The sequence below is a fragment of the Bombus terrestris genome, chromosome 14, assembly GCF_910591885.1.
Source record: "Bombus terrestris chromosome 14, iyBomTerr1.2, whole genome shotgun sequence".
In the NCBI taxonomy this organism is placed as follows: Eukaryota; Metazoa; Arthropoda; class Insecta; order Hymenoptera; family Apidae; genus Bombus; species Bombus terrestris.
Genome location: NC_063282.1, coordinates 8,909,444 through 8,928,803, shown reverse-complemented (window position 1 = coordinate 8,928,803; position 19,360 = coordinate 8,909,444). Strand labels below are relative to the sequence as shown.

At 39.2% G+C, this 19,360-nt stretch overlaps 1 protein-coding gene across 5 annotated transcripts in view; it reads right to left on the bottom strand.

The window, feature by feature from the left end:
• The window catches only part of LOC100645139 (unconventional myosin-XV), a 62,936-nt gene that overhangs the window by 28,326 nt on the left and 15,250 nt on the right, over positions 1 to 19,360 (bottom strand). For 3 of the 5 annotated variants that reach the window (XM_048412275.1, XM_048412274.1, XM_020866332.2), the window contains 24 exons: positions 19,217 to 19,327; positions 15,274 to 15,362; positions 15,123 to 15,186; positions 14,935 to 15,044; positions 14,445 to 14,729; positions 14,007 to 14,184; positions 13,642 to 13,920; positions 13,224 to 13,553; positions 12,749 to 13,036; positions 12,509 to 12,666; positions 11,840 to 12,217; positions 11,179 to 11,522; positions 10,296 to 10,967; positions 9,812 to 10,083; positions 9,559 to 9,735; positions 8,677 to 9,130; positions 7,527 to 8,326; positions 6,718 to 6,822; positions 5,015 to 5,487; positions 4,631 to 4,915; positions 4,339 to 4,550; positions 4,066 to 4,261; positions 2,837 to 3,833; positions 2,209 to 2,451 (listed from right to left, as the gene is read on the bottom strand). In XM_048412275.1, the coding sequence (XP_048268232.1) occupies positions 2,209 to 2,451; positions 2,837 to 3,833; positions 4,066 to 4,261; positions 4,339 to 4,550; positions 4,631 to 4,915; positions 5,015 to 5,487; positions 6,718 to 6,822; positions 7,527 to 8,326; positions 8,677 to 9,130; positions 9,559 to 9,735; positions 9,812 to 10,083; positions 10,296 to 10,967; positions 11,179 to 11,522; positions 11,840 to 12,217; positions 12,509 to 12,666; positions 12,749 to 13,036; positions 13,224 to 13,553; positions 13,642 to 13,920; positions 14,007 to 14,184; positions 14,445 to 14,729; positions 14,935 to 15,044; positions 15,123 to 15,186; positions 15,274 to 15,362; positions 19,217 to 19,327 (7,500 nt within the window). The remainder of the gene's footprint in view (positions 1 to 2,208; positions 2,452 to 2,836; positions 3,834 to 4,065; positions 4,262 to 4,338; positions 4,551 to 4,630; positions 4,916 to 5,014; positions 5,488 to 6,717; positions 6,823 to 7,526; positions 8,327 to 8,676; positions 9,131 to 9,558; positions 9,736 to 9,811; positions 10,084 to 10,295; positions 10,968 to 11,178; positions 11,523 to 11,839; positions 12,218 to 12,508; positions 12,667 to 12,748; positions 13,037 to 13,223; positions 13,554 to 13,641; positions 13,921 to 14,006; positions 14,185 to 14,444; positions 14,730 to 14,934; positions 15,045 to 15,122; positions 15,187 to 15,273; positions 15,363 to 19,216; positions 19,328 to 19,360) is intronic. The other 2 variants (XM_048412276.1, XM_048412273.1) reach the window with 1 other exon arrangement.

The window sequence follows — 19,360 nt, the reverse complement described above, 5'->3', positions numbered from 1 at the left end:
CTTTCTCCTCGGACCAAATATTTCAAGTAACTGTTGCTCATACATTTCTAATGAGTAATTAGAGTTATTACAAGATTGATTAACCTATTAACCCAATCTAGAAACAGTTCAATGATTATCAGAGAAGCGCAATACTCGTTTCATCAAGGGATCTGGCGGGGTTAGAAAGAAAGATGCAAAGAAGAAAAAGAGGTAAAGAAAAAGAGGAAACAATTAGAGATAAATAAGACAGACTTCTAACTATCAAAAACCTTACTAAATTTTGATCAAAGTATAGAACCTTCTCTTATACTTAATGCATATGTACTTCCCAGCTCCTCGATTATTTATATACTCTTTTGATTAACAGCGTCGAGACACAAAGAAATCTAAAAGAATAAATAATATCAGGTTTTTCAAATATCTAGGTTTGCAATTCTAAGATTTCAAAACGAAATTGCATACACCTAATCGCAGCTTGATCGTCGGCAATCCAATGGGAGTAAACGATCGCAGGACCGTCGCGTAAATTATCTCACAAATGAACGTAAAACCAGTAAACGCAACAGTGGACGTAAATGACAGAACGACAAGAAAATGAGAAAATTATAGGAACATCCAGTTCGTTCCAGGAATGATTGATCAACTCTGTACACGTCTTTGCTAGCCGGAATATTAGGCTGAAGGTTAAAACTCATCCTAACGGAGCTATCAAGTATATTATGTCAAGCTCGGGGCTATGATTCCGTTTTTCTACGCTGAAGCGACATGCGTAGACATTTCCCCCGGGACGTCGTTATCCAGGATCGTCTTTTCTCGAGGAAATCGTGGGTTTGCTTTCCGCTACCCACGCATTATCGCGGTGGAATGCGATGTCTGTCGTTGGTGTTGGACGCACGGCCCCAGGCTTGCCTTTCCTCGTCGTTATCCCTCGTGGACCGCTTATTACAGCCGCGTACCGATTTCCACACGTGCGATCGTGTTACTTCACCTAGGCAGCGTGTCTGCGATTAATTGCGCAAGTTCCGAACACAGCCGCCGACCTTCGAGGATCTCGGCAATTTCGTTCTGCTACCATGCACGGGATAACGAATGTAAAACCTCCTTCAGATCAGTCAAATTACTTCGCTTCAAATTTGTTTTCATACAAATCGAGTTACTTGGTCTGAAGAAAAGTATCACGTTGTACATTTAGCAAACATGTGTTAGATTACTCGTCGACAAGTAGCTTGATGAATGAGGATAAGCATAGAAAAATCAAAGGATTTTGTTCAAGAATTGATAAAGTTGTCTTTATTTCGAATCGGGTAATTTGAATAATTTCAACGAGCCTTAAAGCAATTAGTTCTCCGCGATAGAGCGGTCATAGTGTTGTGAAGATCGTTAATTTATCTGTTGAATGATTGTTCTAATGAATACGATTGAATAATTAAAGCTGTACAATGACAAGTAACGGCATGGAAGTGTTTTATGTTTGAATCAAAGGTAAAACGAGAAGATTGGAAGACAGACTTGAATTAGGTTCATTAGATGGATGAAGACGACTTAATGGAGATTTTTAAATATTCCTAAATCTTGTAGTAGTTGAGTTGGGGAACGAATTAGAAGTTTAAAATATATTTGCCATTAATTACGAGATTCGTATACTGTGGAATTAATCGTTACTTGATCTAATCAAATAAAATTAACCTACATCCATAGAATTCCATGCAATATTGCTGGAACATATATCTATATGTGTTTGAGCATTTATTATAACATATTGAACTCAATGCTTTTGTAGAGTAAAGTAAAAGAACTGAACGAATGGTAATTAGTTCTGTACGAGTTGCTCTTTACAATCTGCTTCTACTAAATTACGATCATGGTGCAAAATTACTCGTAAATATGTACAGATCTACACTATATGAGTATTTTTAAAACGCAGATTGATGCAAGTAACGGTTACAAAACATACTTTCTGTCTGTATACTTTCTGAAAGAAAGATGTAATTAAATGATAAAATGGAAGTCGATCAACCGTGATTTACCACACAAATTTTTAATTCTCTCTTATCTTTTTTTTTATATACAGAATATGCTGCTTTATAGAAAGATCGATTCTAGTAAAAACAACGATTACATTGTTAATCTCGTTACGTTATATGAATTTAATTATATATAAATAATTAGTTATATAATAAACGAAGTAGAAAGATAGAAATGTTAGATTAGAAAGATTTTACTCACCATTCTGATGTATGTGCTAATCATCTCCGTCAGCTGTGGTGCTCGATTTGTGTGTAAGGGTAGCCTGACTCCAGATGCAATTTGCATTATACATACTCCAACCCTGGGAGAACTCACTGACACAATATCCTCCAGAGGTAATGTCTCCAAAATGATCAAATCACCATTCGGGGTACGTTTTATGAGTCGAAGACCATGATGGGACACTGCCACGTGTTGGGTCTCCGGATGTTGAGGGCCAATCTGCATAGAATATCATTAAACTAAATTACTAGTTAATTAAACGGACTAAAATGAATTTCAGTTAAAGACAAAAATGATACAAATGACAAGAAAACATTCTAATATCTTTCAACAATAATACTATTTCACTCTACAGCACCTCAGACTTGAGCAAACAACGAAACCTTTGTGCTCCAACAATCGGCCGAACGATTCTAATTCAACCGATACATTTTCTTCTCGTGACTTTCCATTCGGGAATGCCACGTGTGATTAGCCATGTATAAACATCATGCACGGTAATTATTATGTGCAACTAGCCGCAGCTAAAAAGTGCGAAGCGAATGCACTAGACTTTCTGTTCATTCCGGTTCGTAGTAAATTGTGAGAGAAATAGTTTACTCACCGATACTGGGAATATCCTGGCAAAGTACAGTGGCCATTGTTTGGCCATATCAACGACGTTCTTCTTTATGGTAATCTTGTGCTGAGTGCTCTGCAGATTGTCCAAGGTGATACCATAATTATCCAACATCTTGAGCATATTCTGTCTATCCTCCTTTGTAATTCGAATACTAGATGTAGCAAGAACGTCGTAAGCTACTTGACAAAATACTAGATGAAGTGCCAGGGGGCTGTTCAAGGTTTCGTTAGGGGCGAACACCTCTTTCTTCACCCTCAACGTCCATGTGACTCTGTTGTACGTGAAATGAGCCGTGGACGTTTGAGGATAGAGCTTCGTGTTGACGACTTCTTGAACCTTTTCTATCTCTGGCTTCTCTGCCGGTGGCATTACTGGTCTGAGGAATTCGGGCCATTCCTCGATTTCGATCCTTTCCATTTTATCAGTACGATGAGTCGAGGCGACGCTGGATCTTCTGTCCACGTCACGATCCAATTTTTTGAAACTTTGTCGAACAGCAGCGAAAGATTCCCGCGTATTTGGCATCAGGCCAAAGTCTCGCGACGATGGCATGCCAAAGCTGTCTCTCGACTTTGGAGAGACGTCTCTGGTCATTCCAAAGGGGTCTCTCTTAGAACTCGTGTTTTCGAATATGTCTCTGGCGTATTTGGGATCGAAGATGTCGGAATTCAAGTCGCGACGAGAGTCGAAGTCGGAACTTCTGTCTCTGGCAGAACTGGCTAGGTCAGTGCTATCCTTTCCATAAAAGTCTTTGGACTTCTGATCTTGCGACCTGGTCTTGTCAAAGTCGTTTCTGTATTCGTGAGTCTCTCTCAGATGCTGTTGGGATGCGAATATGTCTCTGCTTTGGCTGAACATGTCGCGTTGAGTCTTGGAAAAATGTTCGAAAGCCTCCGAGTCAGGGGATGTTCTGAAGGAATCGCGAGCTTTAGGTTCCACTGGCGCTGGAGGCGATCTGGGCTGTGGTACTCCGGATTGACTGATTGAGGAGAATATTTGAATAAAATTAGTTCTGTATATTTTAAAAATTATAAATATTTGAAATTGGATTTAAGAAAATCGTGAAATCTTAACTTGGTGCTGCGAAGGATATTAAATTTTTGTATACTGAAAAGACCAGTCGATAAAGGCAGAAATGTTGAGTTTTAAGTGTGAGGAAATATGTTAATAAATACCGCATAGTAAAAAAAAAAAAAAAAAGAAAAGAATACCTATTGCTATACATGCTTCCACCTCGGGGACTAGGGGGTTGCGGAGGTGTCACCGGAAGCGGAGGTGGCACAGGTCTCTCCATTCTTTCTATTTGCGTCCTGACAACTTGCGCTTGAGTCATCATGTCGGTCGTACCTTTCGAAGTGACGCTTTGCGTGTCATCAGCTGTCGATGCATAATCGTCCCAACGTCCTCCTTTAGCATGTCAAAGAATATTACCAAATCGTGCTTATTCAATTTCCAATCATTAGAAGAATTTTTCAAAAAAATACCTAATTGTTGTTCAAGCAGAAGCTTTCTATTGTCCTCCAAGCGTTTCACTTTACCATCTTCGCGTGGAAGAGCTGGTTTCTCGGTGGTTTTCGTAGATCTCACGCTATGATTAGCTGTCACCTTTTCCAATCTTTGTCTCATCTCCGAACTGAGCTTCAATTTTCCTATACTTCCTGGCGATGGCCTTTGTGCACCTACTTCTAACGCGGATCTGAAGAAATATCGATTGAACGTCAAGGCTGATTATTAAGTATAATAGAAAATTATATAATCAGGAAAAAGCCATCGTACTTTGACTTTTTCTTTTTCTTTTCCCCTTCCTCTTTGTATCCATTCTCGTGTTTCGTGACTGGAGGTGGTGCGTGATTCATCACAGTCTTCTCATTGTTCTCGACGATATTTTCAATTTCAAATTCTTCCCATTCTACGCCACCCTCTGTGCTTGGCTCACCGTCACCTTGATTGTATTCTTGATACTGTGGTGTAATTTTGCGTTGCTGTTGCTGTTGGCGCATTTTGAACTCTATGAAACTGTCTTGACTTTGATTCTCGTTCGAGTCACTCGGTGGAGGCCATCTAAGATGAACATATAAACGAGTAATCAGCAAAATGAACGAGAAGAAAACAAAAATCGAATATTATCATCGATTATGTAAAATTATTTAAATTATTCACCTCCATTTGCCAATTCGAACTGTCTTAGCTCTTCCATAAGGATCGAGAAAAGGCCTCGATTCGGAAGGATCATGGGACTCCAAAGGTGGTGGCATAGGTGGCGGGGGTGGCACACCTTTGTTATTACTTGAGCTCGACAAATTACTGTCGACGCTGCTCTTACGATTCTTTAATTCACTTAACACGTTCGTGAAATTACTTTGTACATTGCTCTTGTTGGAATTAGGTCTCTTAGGATCCGTGACACCGGGTGACTTTTTATCACCAATTTTTCTGTCGACGCTAACTTTTCTCACCGCGTATTCCACGCTGGTCTTCCTGACGATTTCCGAATTCTTTCGTGGTGGACTTTGAGATCGATGAATTTGAGCTTTCACCGTCATCTCTTGTCGCTGATTGTTCGCCGACGATTGTGGCGTCCCTTGCTTCTCTGTCGACCAAAGTTCGCCATCTTCTGGTTCTCTAAACGACACCTAGCAATTTCAAATTTCATTCTGTAATTCCTCTTTCTTCCATTACTCGAATAGATCTATCTTACAATTTTTTGTAGATAGTTCCCAATTAAAATCACGATCATTTATAAAGTATTATACAACGTAATTGTAAACATGCTCGAAATGATCTTATTTGTGCTGCTTATGTACAGTGCTGTGAAAAACTGTAGACTCGTACGAATCTCGTGCATTTCCAGTCCAATATTTCTTTGCTGATAATATCTTTCACGTAAGAGAAAGGTGAATGCAACTCGAGAATTGCAAAGGAAAGTGACTCATCATCGGATGGATTTTATCTCCTTTTTAGACCAACGTAATACGACCTTCTAATATGAGTAGCAAGTAATTATAGACTAGTTGCTTCTATTAAACTACGTTGGTCATTAACCACTTGAAGAATAATCAAATATAATAACTATCCTTCGTAATGCGTTATTATTGTACTCGAGCAACGAGAGTTTCTTGAACCCACGTCCTCTCACACCACTGTACCACTCGACTTAATCGAATTTTTCCCATAACCAATTAATTTCTTTTAACATATGTTACAACATTTAGAGATACATTGATCTATCAACAAATCGTTCAACACTATGACGACCGGCTAGTTTCGAGCGTAACTTTCACCAGTGACGGGCTATTTCCACCAAGAATGAACGAAATATGATTTTTTTTATTACCTCGAATATATTGAGAATAGGAAGTTGAAAGTAACAAATAAATAAATAAATCTGTTAGCGTCGATTACTTAACTAAAAATGAACGTTTCACGCGTAAAAATATCGATTTAGTCTAACGAGCGGTATAATTCTGAGAAATTGAAATAGTAAACAATGAAAGCGAGAAAAAAGATAAAAAATTATTTTTTTTAGTTAGAAACAATTTTGATATTGGAATGACGCAAATATGACGCATGAATTAGGTATTGATAACTGAGATTCTCAGAAAGCAAAATAATCATGTTAAATTTCTCAATATATAAGTGACATATTTCCACAAGATCCATAAATTCGAAGGCAAATTTTAGGAAATTTACATTCATAATATCATTCATTTTTGTTAAATTTTTTAATTTATAGGGTTGATTAGAGCTATCAATCACGACGCAATTGTTGCGTTACCGGTGGTCATAGTGTTTAAGTATCGTCGAAGTTATCACTGGTGTGAATCGATCGACTATTTTATTCGTTAGATGAAATCAGTAGGTACCTTGGAGTAGCGTCCAATAGAATCATTAGGCCCCATTTGGGCACCGTTTTGAGGGGCTGGGGGGACAAGATTCATACTGGAGGGGCCTGCGGACAACGCCGTGCCCTGGAAACACACACCCATGCCGCGATGCGGCTCAAAAGCCCACAGGATCGTCCCAGAGGGACATGATTGTCTATTGGTGAGTGATCGCAAACACTGAAGCTGTTTGTGCAGTGTTGCGCAACACCGGTCGTGTTAGTACTTAGTTATGTGATCGTGAAAGTGACGCACGAAAATGACGGCTATCCATTCGCTGTGATGACATTTAACATGCAATTCTCAGCTTATATAGATGTTACGACATCCGTCAGAAATATTGTGCGATAAGGTAACGCTGTGTTGGGCCAAGATTTAAGTAAGTATCAAAGTTTGTCTATACAGAGAGTGTGTAATCTTGTGATCGAGATATATTTCATTTCTGTTTACACGATTATTTTCTGGGACAAGTCTACTTGTGGTACCTGAGTATTATACTTAGAGATACACTTATACATGCAGTAAGCATTACAAAAATTAATTTTCACCAGGGAATCGTCATTTTTACTAGCAAATTAAACCAATAACACTGATTAAATTTCGATACTATTTTCAACGGAAATCAAGTTTATATAAAATTAACAGTTCCACAGAGATAAGATGTCTATTTACACGCGTAAGAAGTACCTTAGAAAATATCCATTCATTGCCCCAGAAAATAATCGAAAAGATTTTTCGTGTCCCAACATGTGTCATTATTAGACAATAGTATTTATCAGACAATTTCTCACCGGTTGTTGAGACGAGTTCTGAGGGCTCTGTACAAGCAACTGTTGAAGGGCTTGATTTTGCGCTAGCAATTGCTGCTGAATCTGCATATTCTGCGCCATGGCACTCTGCAGGAACGCTCGTTGCAGATTCTGCTGATAAGCCATCATGTCGTTGCTCTGATTAGGCGGTGAATTTGGATACTGAGGAAGACTCAGTCCTTGCATACTGTAAATCGGTATTGGCATGAATCCAGGACCCATGTTCATGTTGGTACTCTGCGCTGGTGGCACTTGTTGAGGTGTACTGAACATTGGCATCATCATAGGCGGCGACATCATTCCTGGTGTAATGGCACCAAAGTTAAAATTCGTGTTCTGATTCGGTATATCCATGTTACCCCCGCCTTTGATCTTCCCAGACAATTCTTTCGCTGTGATGACTTCATTTTCATTCCTCTTTATGATCGATTCGATGAAATCTTCCACAGTTTTGAGTTCTTTTACTTGGCTGTCGAGCTTCTTCTCTAAATTCTCAAGGATTATGGCGTCACTCTGGGGCCTGTCACCCTTTGTGCCTTTAATACTAGCCGCCAAGCTTCTGGCGTCAGACAACTCGTCCAAGTTTCCATCCAAAACTGGCATAAACAGCTCGTCTAAGAACTGATCCACGTCCGACGCTTGACTAGGTACCCTGACTCGTCTCACGTGCGATGCCAGGGAAGGAGCTTCGCTTGTGTCAGACATGGCCGAGGATTTTACGCCGTATTCACTCTTCTCGATGTATGCACGACTCGACTGACTGCCGGGCAGCGCTCGTTTACCTTTAAGATAGAGGGAAACTTTCCTTTACTTGTTCTAAGCAGAAGATATTCTGCTGTTGGGTAAGTATAAAGAAATGTAAATGTTGGGCAAGTTTAAAACTAGAATTACTAGAAAATTCAAAATAACCAGTTCGTAATTTTGCATATAATTACAATTAAGTATAAATTTGCAACGGTGTATTTTGAAATTATTGAATTATTTTTGTTAAAGTATATGGATGAAGGCTTGTATCTTCGCTTTGCTTCATATGGTTTTTCTTATATCTTCCACTCTGATTTCTTTGATACAAGTACCATATTTTAATTGTCGATAGCTGTTAATGCAAATATTTTTTATTGCCTGCACTTACCAGGATATTGAGATTTGATGAACCTAGTTTGCGATCTAATGTAACTGCTTTTATCGTCTTCAGATCTGCCGGTCTGACTAACAGATTGAATATCGGGATACTCGAAGTCGATCGTTAAGTCTTCTTCTTCGATGTTTGGTTCCGTTGTCCTAGTTATTCTACTGTATTTCCTCTCTTGGGTGATTTCACTCCTTGACATATACTCCGCGTTACTGACAGCAGACGTTTCACCAATCCTTTCAAGACTGTGATAGCGTTCGTTCAATTTCGACGAGGATAAACCAAGATTTGCTAGCTTCACTGGAGGAGATACCACTTCAGGTTGGAGTAGATTGTCCAAACTACGGCTACGTTGCTTCTCTTTTTCGAAGTATCTGTCGTTCAAAGCGGACTTTCGCGATAGACCAGTCTCCGTTGTGCTTTCCAACATAGCTTCGTGAGACTGTTTCCTCGCCTAAGCAATAAACGTTAAAAGTTCAATAACAGAGCTGTAATAGATCGCAGTAATTTCTTTAATTAGAAATTTGAGAGCTATCAATTAATATAAAACGATCGTTTAGTTCTAGTTTAATAGGAGATCATAAAATACTATACTAAGTAAAGTATTACAATAAGTACAGCCATAAACAACTAAACTAAAATCTCATACAACATAAACGCGTAACTGACTTCATGTTAACTAACATGATTTCGAGTCACGAGCCAATATAGAAGGTTAATAAATATAGTGATTTTTGGTATCTCTTCGAGATTCACATTACTGGTTTTCCATAAATTTCCAATCTATAAAAGATCAGTATCAGATCAGTAAAAAGAATTTCCTTGGCTCGAAGCGATATCGTTCAATAATTTAGAGTAAATCAGAAACGAAATAAAATTTACCGATGGCTTCGTGACAGGAGGCTGTGGCGGAGGAACGGCCGGTCTTCTAGGCGATTGAATTTCTGGTTCGACAGGTTTATCCATAACCTTCGATACTGGTTTCCGCTCAAGGGGCTGGAAGGTTTTTAGAACCGGTGGTTCTATTTCCTGCTCCAGCTCGCGAATTATATGCGCGTGCTAAATAAACCAGCGAGAATTTTATTATACCACCGAGCATCAGGAAACTGATTACTAAAAGCATTCGGTCACTCACTTCGCGCTTCTTGATTGGAGGAAAGCTGTTCTTTCGCTGTTCTAGGAACATGTGTTTAGCAGCAGGGAACGCTGGTGCTAGTTCCATTTCCGAAATTAAGTCCAGAACGTAGTCGAAACCGTTGGTTTCAGTTACAATGGCATCGGGACCATCCAATTGGTTCCACAGAGTGATAGTCCATCCTGAATTATCGACGCCATGATTGTGAACAGCGAGATTGGCTAATTCTTCACAGGTTGTCCAGGAGTCCACTGCACAGGTCACTGTTTCGCCTGGAAATAATTATTAATCGTTAATTCTAACAGTCTTAAAATATCTTATAATTTAGTAAATTTCAAGTTTAACTTTACAAATCGAAAACCTTCTTTTGTCTTCCATGGTAGAACCGTGATAGTGAAACTTTATTTCGATTTTTAAGAGTTGAGATTATAAATAAATTCAGAAACTTGTTCCTTTCAATTTCTTTCATTCAGGGTCAACTTACCATCATAAAATCCTACGCTCAGTGCCATGTTCACGCGATTTCTGTTCGCTCTCCATTCCAACACGCATGGAGGATAATTTCTCGGTACATGTTGAACGATTTGTTGATTGCTACTCATTATTCTGAATATCGTTCTCTCTCCTTGCAGAAGTTTCCGTTGACAATAAGCTTTGTAGCCGTCATACGCATGGTCAGATACATATTTTAGAAAATATTTGAATAGAGTGGGACTGGGTTGAAAGGCTGACAAGCAATTCGATAACAACAACCAGCCTCTCTCCTTATTAGCATCATTTTCATTTTTCCACGTCTGATTGGCCAGTTGACATAGGATCTCGTCTCTCAGTTTCTCATTGACGATTCCTTTGTTCACGATATAATCACCCAATGCCTGTTCTCTCTTGCCACTCAAGTTATTTTCATTCATGAAACGAAGAATCATTTTGAAGATCATCAATGAATCTGTATAATCTTGGTCTCGAGCTTTCGCCAGAAACGGTGTCTTTATTGGTTCTCGTTTCATACCGAAAATATGACTCTTGAAATAGATGTTGGTAAATTTGGAAAACTGATGTTGATCGATATCGTTTGGCAGACTATAATTGTGGTGCATGGGTATTACTTGACCGACAACTTTTAAAAGATTCCTTTCTGTATGCGTGGGTTGCCAATCTGTAATAATAGATATTGAAGTTTAATCATTAAAGTAAAATTAAATAAATTTAAATTCCATCAGCTCTTTTTTTATTAACTATATTCATGGGATTGAATTTAAAGCTATAACAGCAAATATAAAAAGAACGAGTTATCATACAATTATTTTAACTTCCATGTTTAGTCTTTTTTATGTTTAATAAAATTAAGTGAATATTTTGATAAATACCGTCGAGTTTGCTATAGATGAAGGCTAGTTCAGCCGGGATTTCTAAATGATTAACACCAGCCACAGCTCTGGAAGTCCTTTCTTGTTCTTCTCTTTGTTGTTTCGCTTTAGCTCGTTCCTTACTGGCACGTTCGATCTCCGCTCTCTTCGCCATTTCCTCTTTCAGCACTCGGAATTTCTCACGCTGTTTCTTCCCCCTGTATATCTTCTGCGCCATAAGTACACCTTTCTTTAACGCTTTGAACTTCTTCCTCTCGTGATAGCCACGATAAACAGCTTGGATCAACACCGTGCTTCGTGAGATGTTGAGGAATCTTCTTCTCGCGAGGAATCCTCTCGTGTACCTGCACTCATTATCAGACAATTCATAATTAAACATAATTATACAATATTATATCATCCTGCAACGGCTCACTAATTTTTATGTTCCAATTTCACTCTCGTTCCAGCGAACAAAAAGTCTTTCAATGTTTCATCAACTCGAGCATAAAATTAGCAATGATTCTCTTATATTTTTTCTGAAACTTAAGAAACCGTTTTTTAAAAGAGAAAAAAGGAGCATAACGCAGTTAATTAAATTATATTATAAATTTTGAAATATTCAAAAATTAACTATCAATATTTGTCTTTCGTAAAAATTAAATTTTACTGAATACATTACCTTTGAACGGTTATGGCAGCTCTTTCCAAGATCAGTGCTCTGTTGTATTCCAAAGTTCTTTCCAAGGACTCCCTCAAGAATACTCTGGTGAGTCCAAGTTGATATTGGGATTGTGCATCTTTTGGTGCAGCTTTGTCCAAAATGATGCGACAAAGCTCCTTATTTGGTGCACCTCTAGGCAGGTGCGTGGAAACGAGGTATCTATATCGGTCCACGAAGTGTCCAAAAAGAAGTCGAACGGGGTAACCAGTTTTCCGAATACGAATCGTCTCGAGCATTCCAGTGTAACGCAATTGTTCGAGCACGCAGGGCATGTCGAATTTCATTGGTGCCTTCTCCGTGTTAGGCTTGATGCATCTAACGAACCATGGATTACACCTGAAACAAACGATCAAACAATTACAAGAACAACAAAGAGAAAAGTTCAACTCCACCCGGACGTAATTTCCATAATCATACATTTATCTAGAAATTCGAGGAAGTGAAATCTCGTTAAGTTTAATATCTGCTTAATGCCACGAGATTAACTATGGAAATTTTTTCGTGAAAGTCTTGACAATGTAAATCACTTGCATGATATTTCTAATGCTTCATTGCTTATCCAAGAAGTAGAGCATTGAGCAGAGTCGTAACTTCGTTGATGTACAGTGAAATTTTATATATTCTTACTGAGACATGGAATCCAAAAGTTGCTGTAGACTATCGTGAAACCGAGCGGATACGGTTGGTGTCCTTGGTTTCATGGTGACAAATCTACCATTTGGTTTATTCATGGTTTTATTGGCTTCGTGAGCTGTCCTTACATGTTGGAACATCTTGCTAACCATCTGAAAAGGAATTAATCGTTGATTAAAACTTTAACGAGTTTCATAACGAACAGTCATTTCCCTGGAACGGAGAAAAACTTACGGATATTTTGCTGCTTATTAGTAATTCTACAACGTCCGGTCTCAGCGTGTCCCTATTTTTATCCAAGAAACCTTCGACGTTGTACCAAACTTGGCCAGCGTAGTGTTTAATTGCGAACTCTGCGGAACTCATTCTTGGTCTTGAGTACAGTTCGCTCAAAGCATGATTGTAATGGCATTTTTCTAGGAACGAATGATCAGTCGCTTTAGGAAAATTGCTCTCGTCATCCAGGAGATGAAGAATCCCGACTGGTTTCTTCGCTATAAGATGTATGACCGGTAGATTGTCCTGTATAGGTATACAACAAAAGATTCCTTGATTATGAAAAACAATAAAAAGTTGAGTGATTAATCACTGTCTTGTATCGATTTCAAACGATCCAAGAGTCGTATTTTTCCCGATAGAAATCCATCAGCTTATTTGTCTAAAGATAATCGAACCAATTAATCGACACGTCGAGGCAACTTTCACTCACAGTATAATTAATCGTCGTCCAATCGATTTTTTCCTTGGCGTATTCTTGCTGCTCCAACTTGAATATATGCTTGTTAAAATAGAACTGAAGATTCTCGTTGGCGTAATTGATGCACAGTTGCTCGAGGCTGTTCTCTGTGAAATTCTCGAACCCGAATATATCGAGTATCGAGATCGCGGCGGTCTGTTTCGTTCCTTTGTAGACGATGTGATTAACACGAGCGACCAACCAGGAAAACAGCGAATTGTACAAAGCCTTAGCGAAGGCATCTCTGGCGTCTAGAGCCTGGTCGATATTCAGTGCTGTGAAAACTCTCTCGTTTCTCGCTTCCTACAAAGGAACTCGATTATTTTGGAGATAATAGAAATCCAAAGCAACTATTTTCTTTTTTCTTATTTTATTTTATTTTCTTACTTACCGTCGTTTTGGTCGTGAGTGCTCTGATGATCCCATCGGAATTGACTTGAAGAAGATGAGCAGCCCAACGAATTTCGGCGTCAGAGCCAACTTCCACGCCTTCTTGACCGTGTCTCATCTGCTTTCGGTGAAAGTACACGTTTCCAAGGTGTAATACGCTGGCGAGGATTTTGAAAATCGTGTCTTGTTCTTCGGACGTGAATCCCAAAACTTGCATGGCGGATAAAAGGGCTTTGAAGTCTTGAGTGTCGCTCTTCCCATCGATCTCGCAATTTCCGCCCTGGTAAATCGACGTTGTCGTTAGATTTATGTGTTTAAAAAAAATATTAGTTTCGTTTAAATTGTGATTTTCGATGTTTTAATCACCTGGTTTAAATAGAAGTATTTATCAGGTGTCAGCAATCCGTATTTATCCCTGAGCTGTTGATCGAGACCAGCTAGGAGCTCGTAGAATACGTGGTAGTTCCTTTCTTCTGGCGCTTGCGTGACTATTCTACTTTTTTCTAGGAGATACTGAGTTATTCTTCCCCCTACTATCACTCCGCTGAAAATAATTGGTGAATTAATTGAATTAAATCTTCAGCGGATAATTTCTCTTTATACGTACGATTGTGCGATAAATATCTCTTATTTTCTAACACAGCCGCTTGGATTTTGTTAATATCTTAATTAGGTTGATATTTATGAACTTTTAAATATACAGGGTGTTCGAAAATTATTTATTGCCAATATTTTGCTTTTTTATTTCATTTAAATTATACGCTTTTGAACTTTGATTCGTTTATTGAATTTACAACTACTTACTCTCTAAAATAAACTTCTAAATATTTTCCAAATCTGCTGCTGTTATCGTTCCTGGGAGTTTTTGCATTTCCGAAGCTCTCCAACAGGGGCGTCGCCTCGAGAATTTGCTCGGTAACGAGATTGTTTGGCGCGCGATTAACAGCGGCTAGATATTGCATTACGAGTTTCGTGGATTCCGTTTTTCCTGAACCGGATTCGCCGGAAATAACGACCACTTGATTCGCGCTAGCATTATTTGCAGCAGTTACTTGACTGTACGCCGACGAACCCACGGCAAACAGATGACTGCAATTACATCGATGTGAAATTTCTTCTATTAATACAGAATATCGTACAGTAGGAGAAAAATAAGAAAAAAAGATATCGTATAAATAAGACAAGAAAAATTATTCCGTAAAATTGAAATTCTGTTGGAGATTGAATTCATTAGAGTGTGAAAAGCCATTACTTTCTTATTACTCGACTTATAAGTGGAACGTTTGTAACTCACGGGGGCAATGTGCCAAGTATTCGTCCTTCGTAGAGTTTTACTTGGTCCAGGCCATAAATGTCGAACATTTTATAAGGATTCACCGCTACTAAGATGCTCCCCGTGTATGTCTGTCGTTGAGGAAAAATATTCATTGAATTATAATAACGCTTGGTGTTAATGAGAGGAAGGAATGAAAAGAAACATACGTATATTAATTCCTTGTCGTAACGAATCTTGAGATTCCATAATAGAGAAGCTTCGTTTAAGTCGCTGTAATTACAATGGTGCTTCAGAGTAACGCAATTAATTTCACCCGACACAGAGAATTCATATAACAGTGAATGTAATAAAACTCACGTTAATTGAATCATGTCTTCGATTCCATTCTGTCCAAGATCCTGCCTTGGTTTTACTCCACTTAAATTAGTGAGGGTGAAGATTTGAGGCTGAAACATAACAAGACCAATTAACGAATTATTATTCGCATATTCATAAACGTTCAGTTTTCTTAAATAAAACAGTATACAGCTTATAACGACTTCAACCTCGATCACCAGCAATTTCTAATTTTTTGGCTCTACTTAATCTTTTCGATGTTAAAGAACTTTGATACGAGAAGAATTTTCTCCTTCGTGTTGTTTCAAACGATCTCAAATATTTTCTCGCACCGCATTACATTTTCGTCGATCACACGGAGGCAGAGATACGTCAAGGTTCCCGGTGTCTTCTTTGTCTTCGGCCTCAAGATTGCTTCGTTCACCCTCGTTCTTCTCCCCGTGCCTTGTCTTCTCGAAAACCTGCTACTGTCATTGCTTTCGCCATCCCTCGGATAGAACCGTAAAAACTCGCAAGAAAACATGGACGAGACCGTGAAGAAGTTACTCGAACCATCGTGAGATTCTTCGAGAAAATCTTCTCTCAGATTCTGACCATCCACGACTGACTTTAAGTTCTTCAACAAAGACTTCGTCATTTTGTAATGTCCCTCAACGAAGCCTTGTCGCGGAGTGCACATGCACACATCGTCGTCCTTACGGCTGGAAACACTTTCCTTCGAGCGTAACCTTGACTTTTGAACAGGAACATCATAGCTCGGCGACTCCGTAGCAAATTTCTGACACTGGCATGTAGAATGTTTGACCAATTCCCCTCTTGAATCGGGACAGAGCTTGTCTGTGCAGTTGCTGTCTGGATTCACTGCGTCTGTATCTCCTGTGTCTGAAGCAGCAGCCACGTACGAAGACGATGATTCCGATTCTTCGTAAATTATAGAAACATTAGGATTGTAATCTGCTACTTCGGCCATTAGTAAATTGACGAGAAAACTAGTGGTGAAATAATTCGCAGAAAAACGTTTGTTGACGTATGTTACTTGACGATTGTTTTTCACCATTCGTAGACGTTCGAAAGAGAAGTTCTCCAAAGTTGGTTATTTTGATCCATCGGTGCTAGAAGTTTCTCGGCAGTGTGTTTCTTCGAGCGACTTTTTGCCTGATTTTCTCGACGGTTGCGACCCGATCTCCGGAGAGAATGCACGATAAAAAAGGAAGATTCGCGCGTATTCACATAAGACGCGAAAGCCACTCACATGAGACTTAACCGGATACCGGGTTGCCTGAGTTTGCAGTTGCAATTCCATTGGCGTCGCCGCGTTACGATTACGGGGGAACGCGATTCAGCGGAGGGATACGAAACGTTCTGCTGGCTTGATACGTCGTAGTAAACAGAAACTAATTCCGTTACCAGGTTTTAATGAACTCTCGAATTCTTCATGGTGCTATGAAGATGAATTGAAAGCGTCCTTTCGCATGCTAGTTTAAAAGCACTTCGCTGCAGCAATAGCAAAGATATCAAAATATTTCGTCATTCATTCCAAGATCGACTTTAACCACCGAGATCGTGTTTTTCCTTTGGACATTTTGTGATCTTAATTACAGATGTACGCTAGAATTAATTTTCAAATGGGTGTCGAGTACTAAAGTTTCATACTAATTGTTTCTTTACGAAAAGATAGTAAATCGCGTCAAGTAATTAACAGAAAAAGGAAGTGTATCACATGTTACAGCTTATTTTTACTAACGTATTTTTTATTAGCATATCACAGCATTGTGCAATGAATCACTGTTATTACCAGACGCGAACTGGTAATATTTGCGCAATTAACGGAACACAAATGTGACACTATTACGTAATGTCTTCGTAATACAATTATAAATGTCTCATTTCCACGCCTCTGTGTGTCGTTATCTATAATGGGACACCGTTGAACTGGACTCCGCTACCGATGCACGACAATGCATCGAGAAATCGAATACAAGGCACGCGAGTGCATAGAAAAATAATCGATACTAAATTCAGCTGCTCGTCTACGATCTACGTTTGCCGTTTGTTGTGAATAAAATTGCGGAAGATCCTGATTATCCTATCCTTTTTTTTACAGTCAAGAAGTTTGGTACGTTGTGACTTGACGTATCAATTTATCGAAACTAGTAACGTCGAAGTGAAATAATATCTAAGGAGAACAATGGATGAGATTTTTGCTGAAGAAGAAACTTGGCAATTTCTTTGCCGGTAGCAGACAGGGTGTGCAATTAACTCTGTGCGTTGAATACGTCAGACTTAAACGCTTCCCAGAGACGATGCACGATTTACGATTGTTATCACTGACAGCGCACTGTGTAGTTCTATTTTACATTTCAAGGAAAAACACGTTAACGACGAACAAACTTTTCATATGTCAAACACGATCATAAACGAAAAGTGGACTAAAGTGAAACTGATTATTATGGACACAAAGAAATTAGCGAATCTAACGTTCACAGTATGTGCAAGAGACTACTACCATCGAGTTACCTCATCGAAACTATCAAATCATTCTTTTAACGATGCTAGTGAAAGAAGAAACGCGAATTCACGAAAGTGAAAGACTGAGACGCGAAAAACTCGGGGACAAGATTGTTGGCAATACGGTGTCCTTGGAGCTTGAAAGTGCAAGAAGGTGTTGCAAGCAGCCGGCATGCTGCCCCTTTTCGTATGCACTTTCACGCGGTGATCGATACATCGTTCCGTCAGCCGGCAGACTTAATTTTCCGAGATACTGTAGGCCACTTTCGCGGAAGTATTTCGCGGTATTTCACCAAGTATGCACGGCATTCGACGCTTGATTCGACTTTCTAGCCGAGATCCGACGTATTTAACTACTGCATCGGGTGTCCACCATGGAAACTCTCGTTTCTCTTCGAACGCGTTTCATTTCTCTTCCTGCGACACGTTTACGAATGTGGTACAACGCTGTCTGCAGCTGTGTCTATTGTTTGTAACATTCTTGAGAGTTGTTGATCAACTTAATTGGAATTTATGAATGAGTTTGTGAAATATATTCTTCTATAACTAAGCGATGAAATATTGTACCTGTTACGTTTCATTATTTAACAACGTCGTTCACATTTTCGTTAGTTATATTAATCATGATAGACTTATTTACTCTTCATCGAGCAATATATTTTCTTTGTTTGTCATAAGCACAATATTCAAATTGTGCTTATTAGAAAAGAAAAAGAGTTATAGCTTTGTGGTATCCAATGAAAAAGTTCGTCCTTTATCTGAAATTGATCAACTATGAATTTATCTAAGCACGTTAAATAATATTCTTTGACTCATTTACGTCGTCTGAAAGTCGTGCCAGCTCATAACCGCAATCCATTCGATTCCATAAATTCAACTATTTTCAACCACCCACGCTGGAACCCGGGTCAACGCAGTTCGCAGTCACCGTTTGCCATTGTTACTGCGCCAAATTACACTAACAAAAAGTCAATGGAACATAGTAAGAATGTCGACCGACCGCCCGAAGCAAGGCTCGCTTTAAGGAAATGCAGAATAACCGGTTGTTCCTTGGCCTCGAAGTGGCCACTAGTATTGTTGACTAGCGTATACTCTCAAACACACGTCTATGGGGTTCCTCTGGCCCTTGGTGATAATAACGTGGAGCGTGGTTTCATTGTTAACCCGTCTACGGGACAAACGGTAAATATCTGATATTTCTATTCAGTCATGAAAGAAAGGAGCGAAGTCAATCACCGAAGTCGAACGTCGATGCAAGGAACGCGTCTCTGCTTCATGCATCATAATCGAGGTTGTGTCACAGATCTTGCATAACTTATCCGGTCGATCGTTTGAATCGCGAATAATTTACGCTTCGAGCTTGTCCTGTTTCCAGTCGTCATCGCGCTCAAAGAACGGCTCATTCAGGTAGTAACGTACTTTTTGCAAGAGTAAATTGAGTAAATTGATTTCGTACCTTGCCGGCGATTACTGCCTGCACGGAGAGGACGTTGGCAGCCCTGTGGTATTCTAAAACCTCTCCTGGCAACACGTGGCCGACACCCGGGTCGAACCACACCAACTCACCCTGAAAAAAAGATAATTTTGTATGAGACGAGTT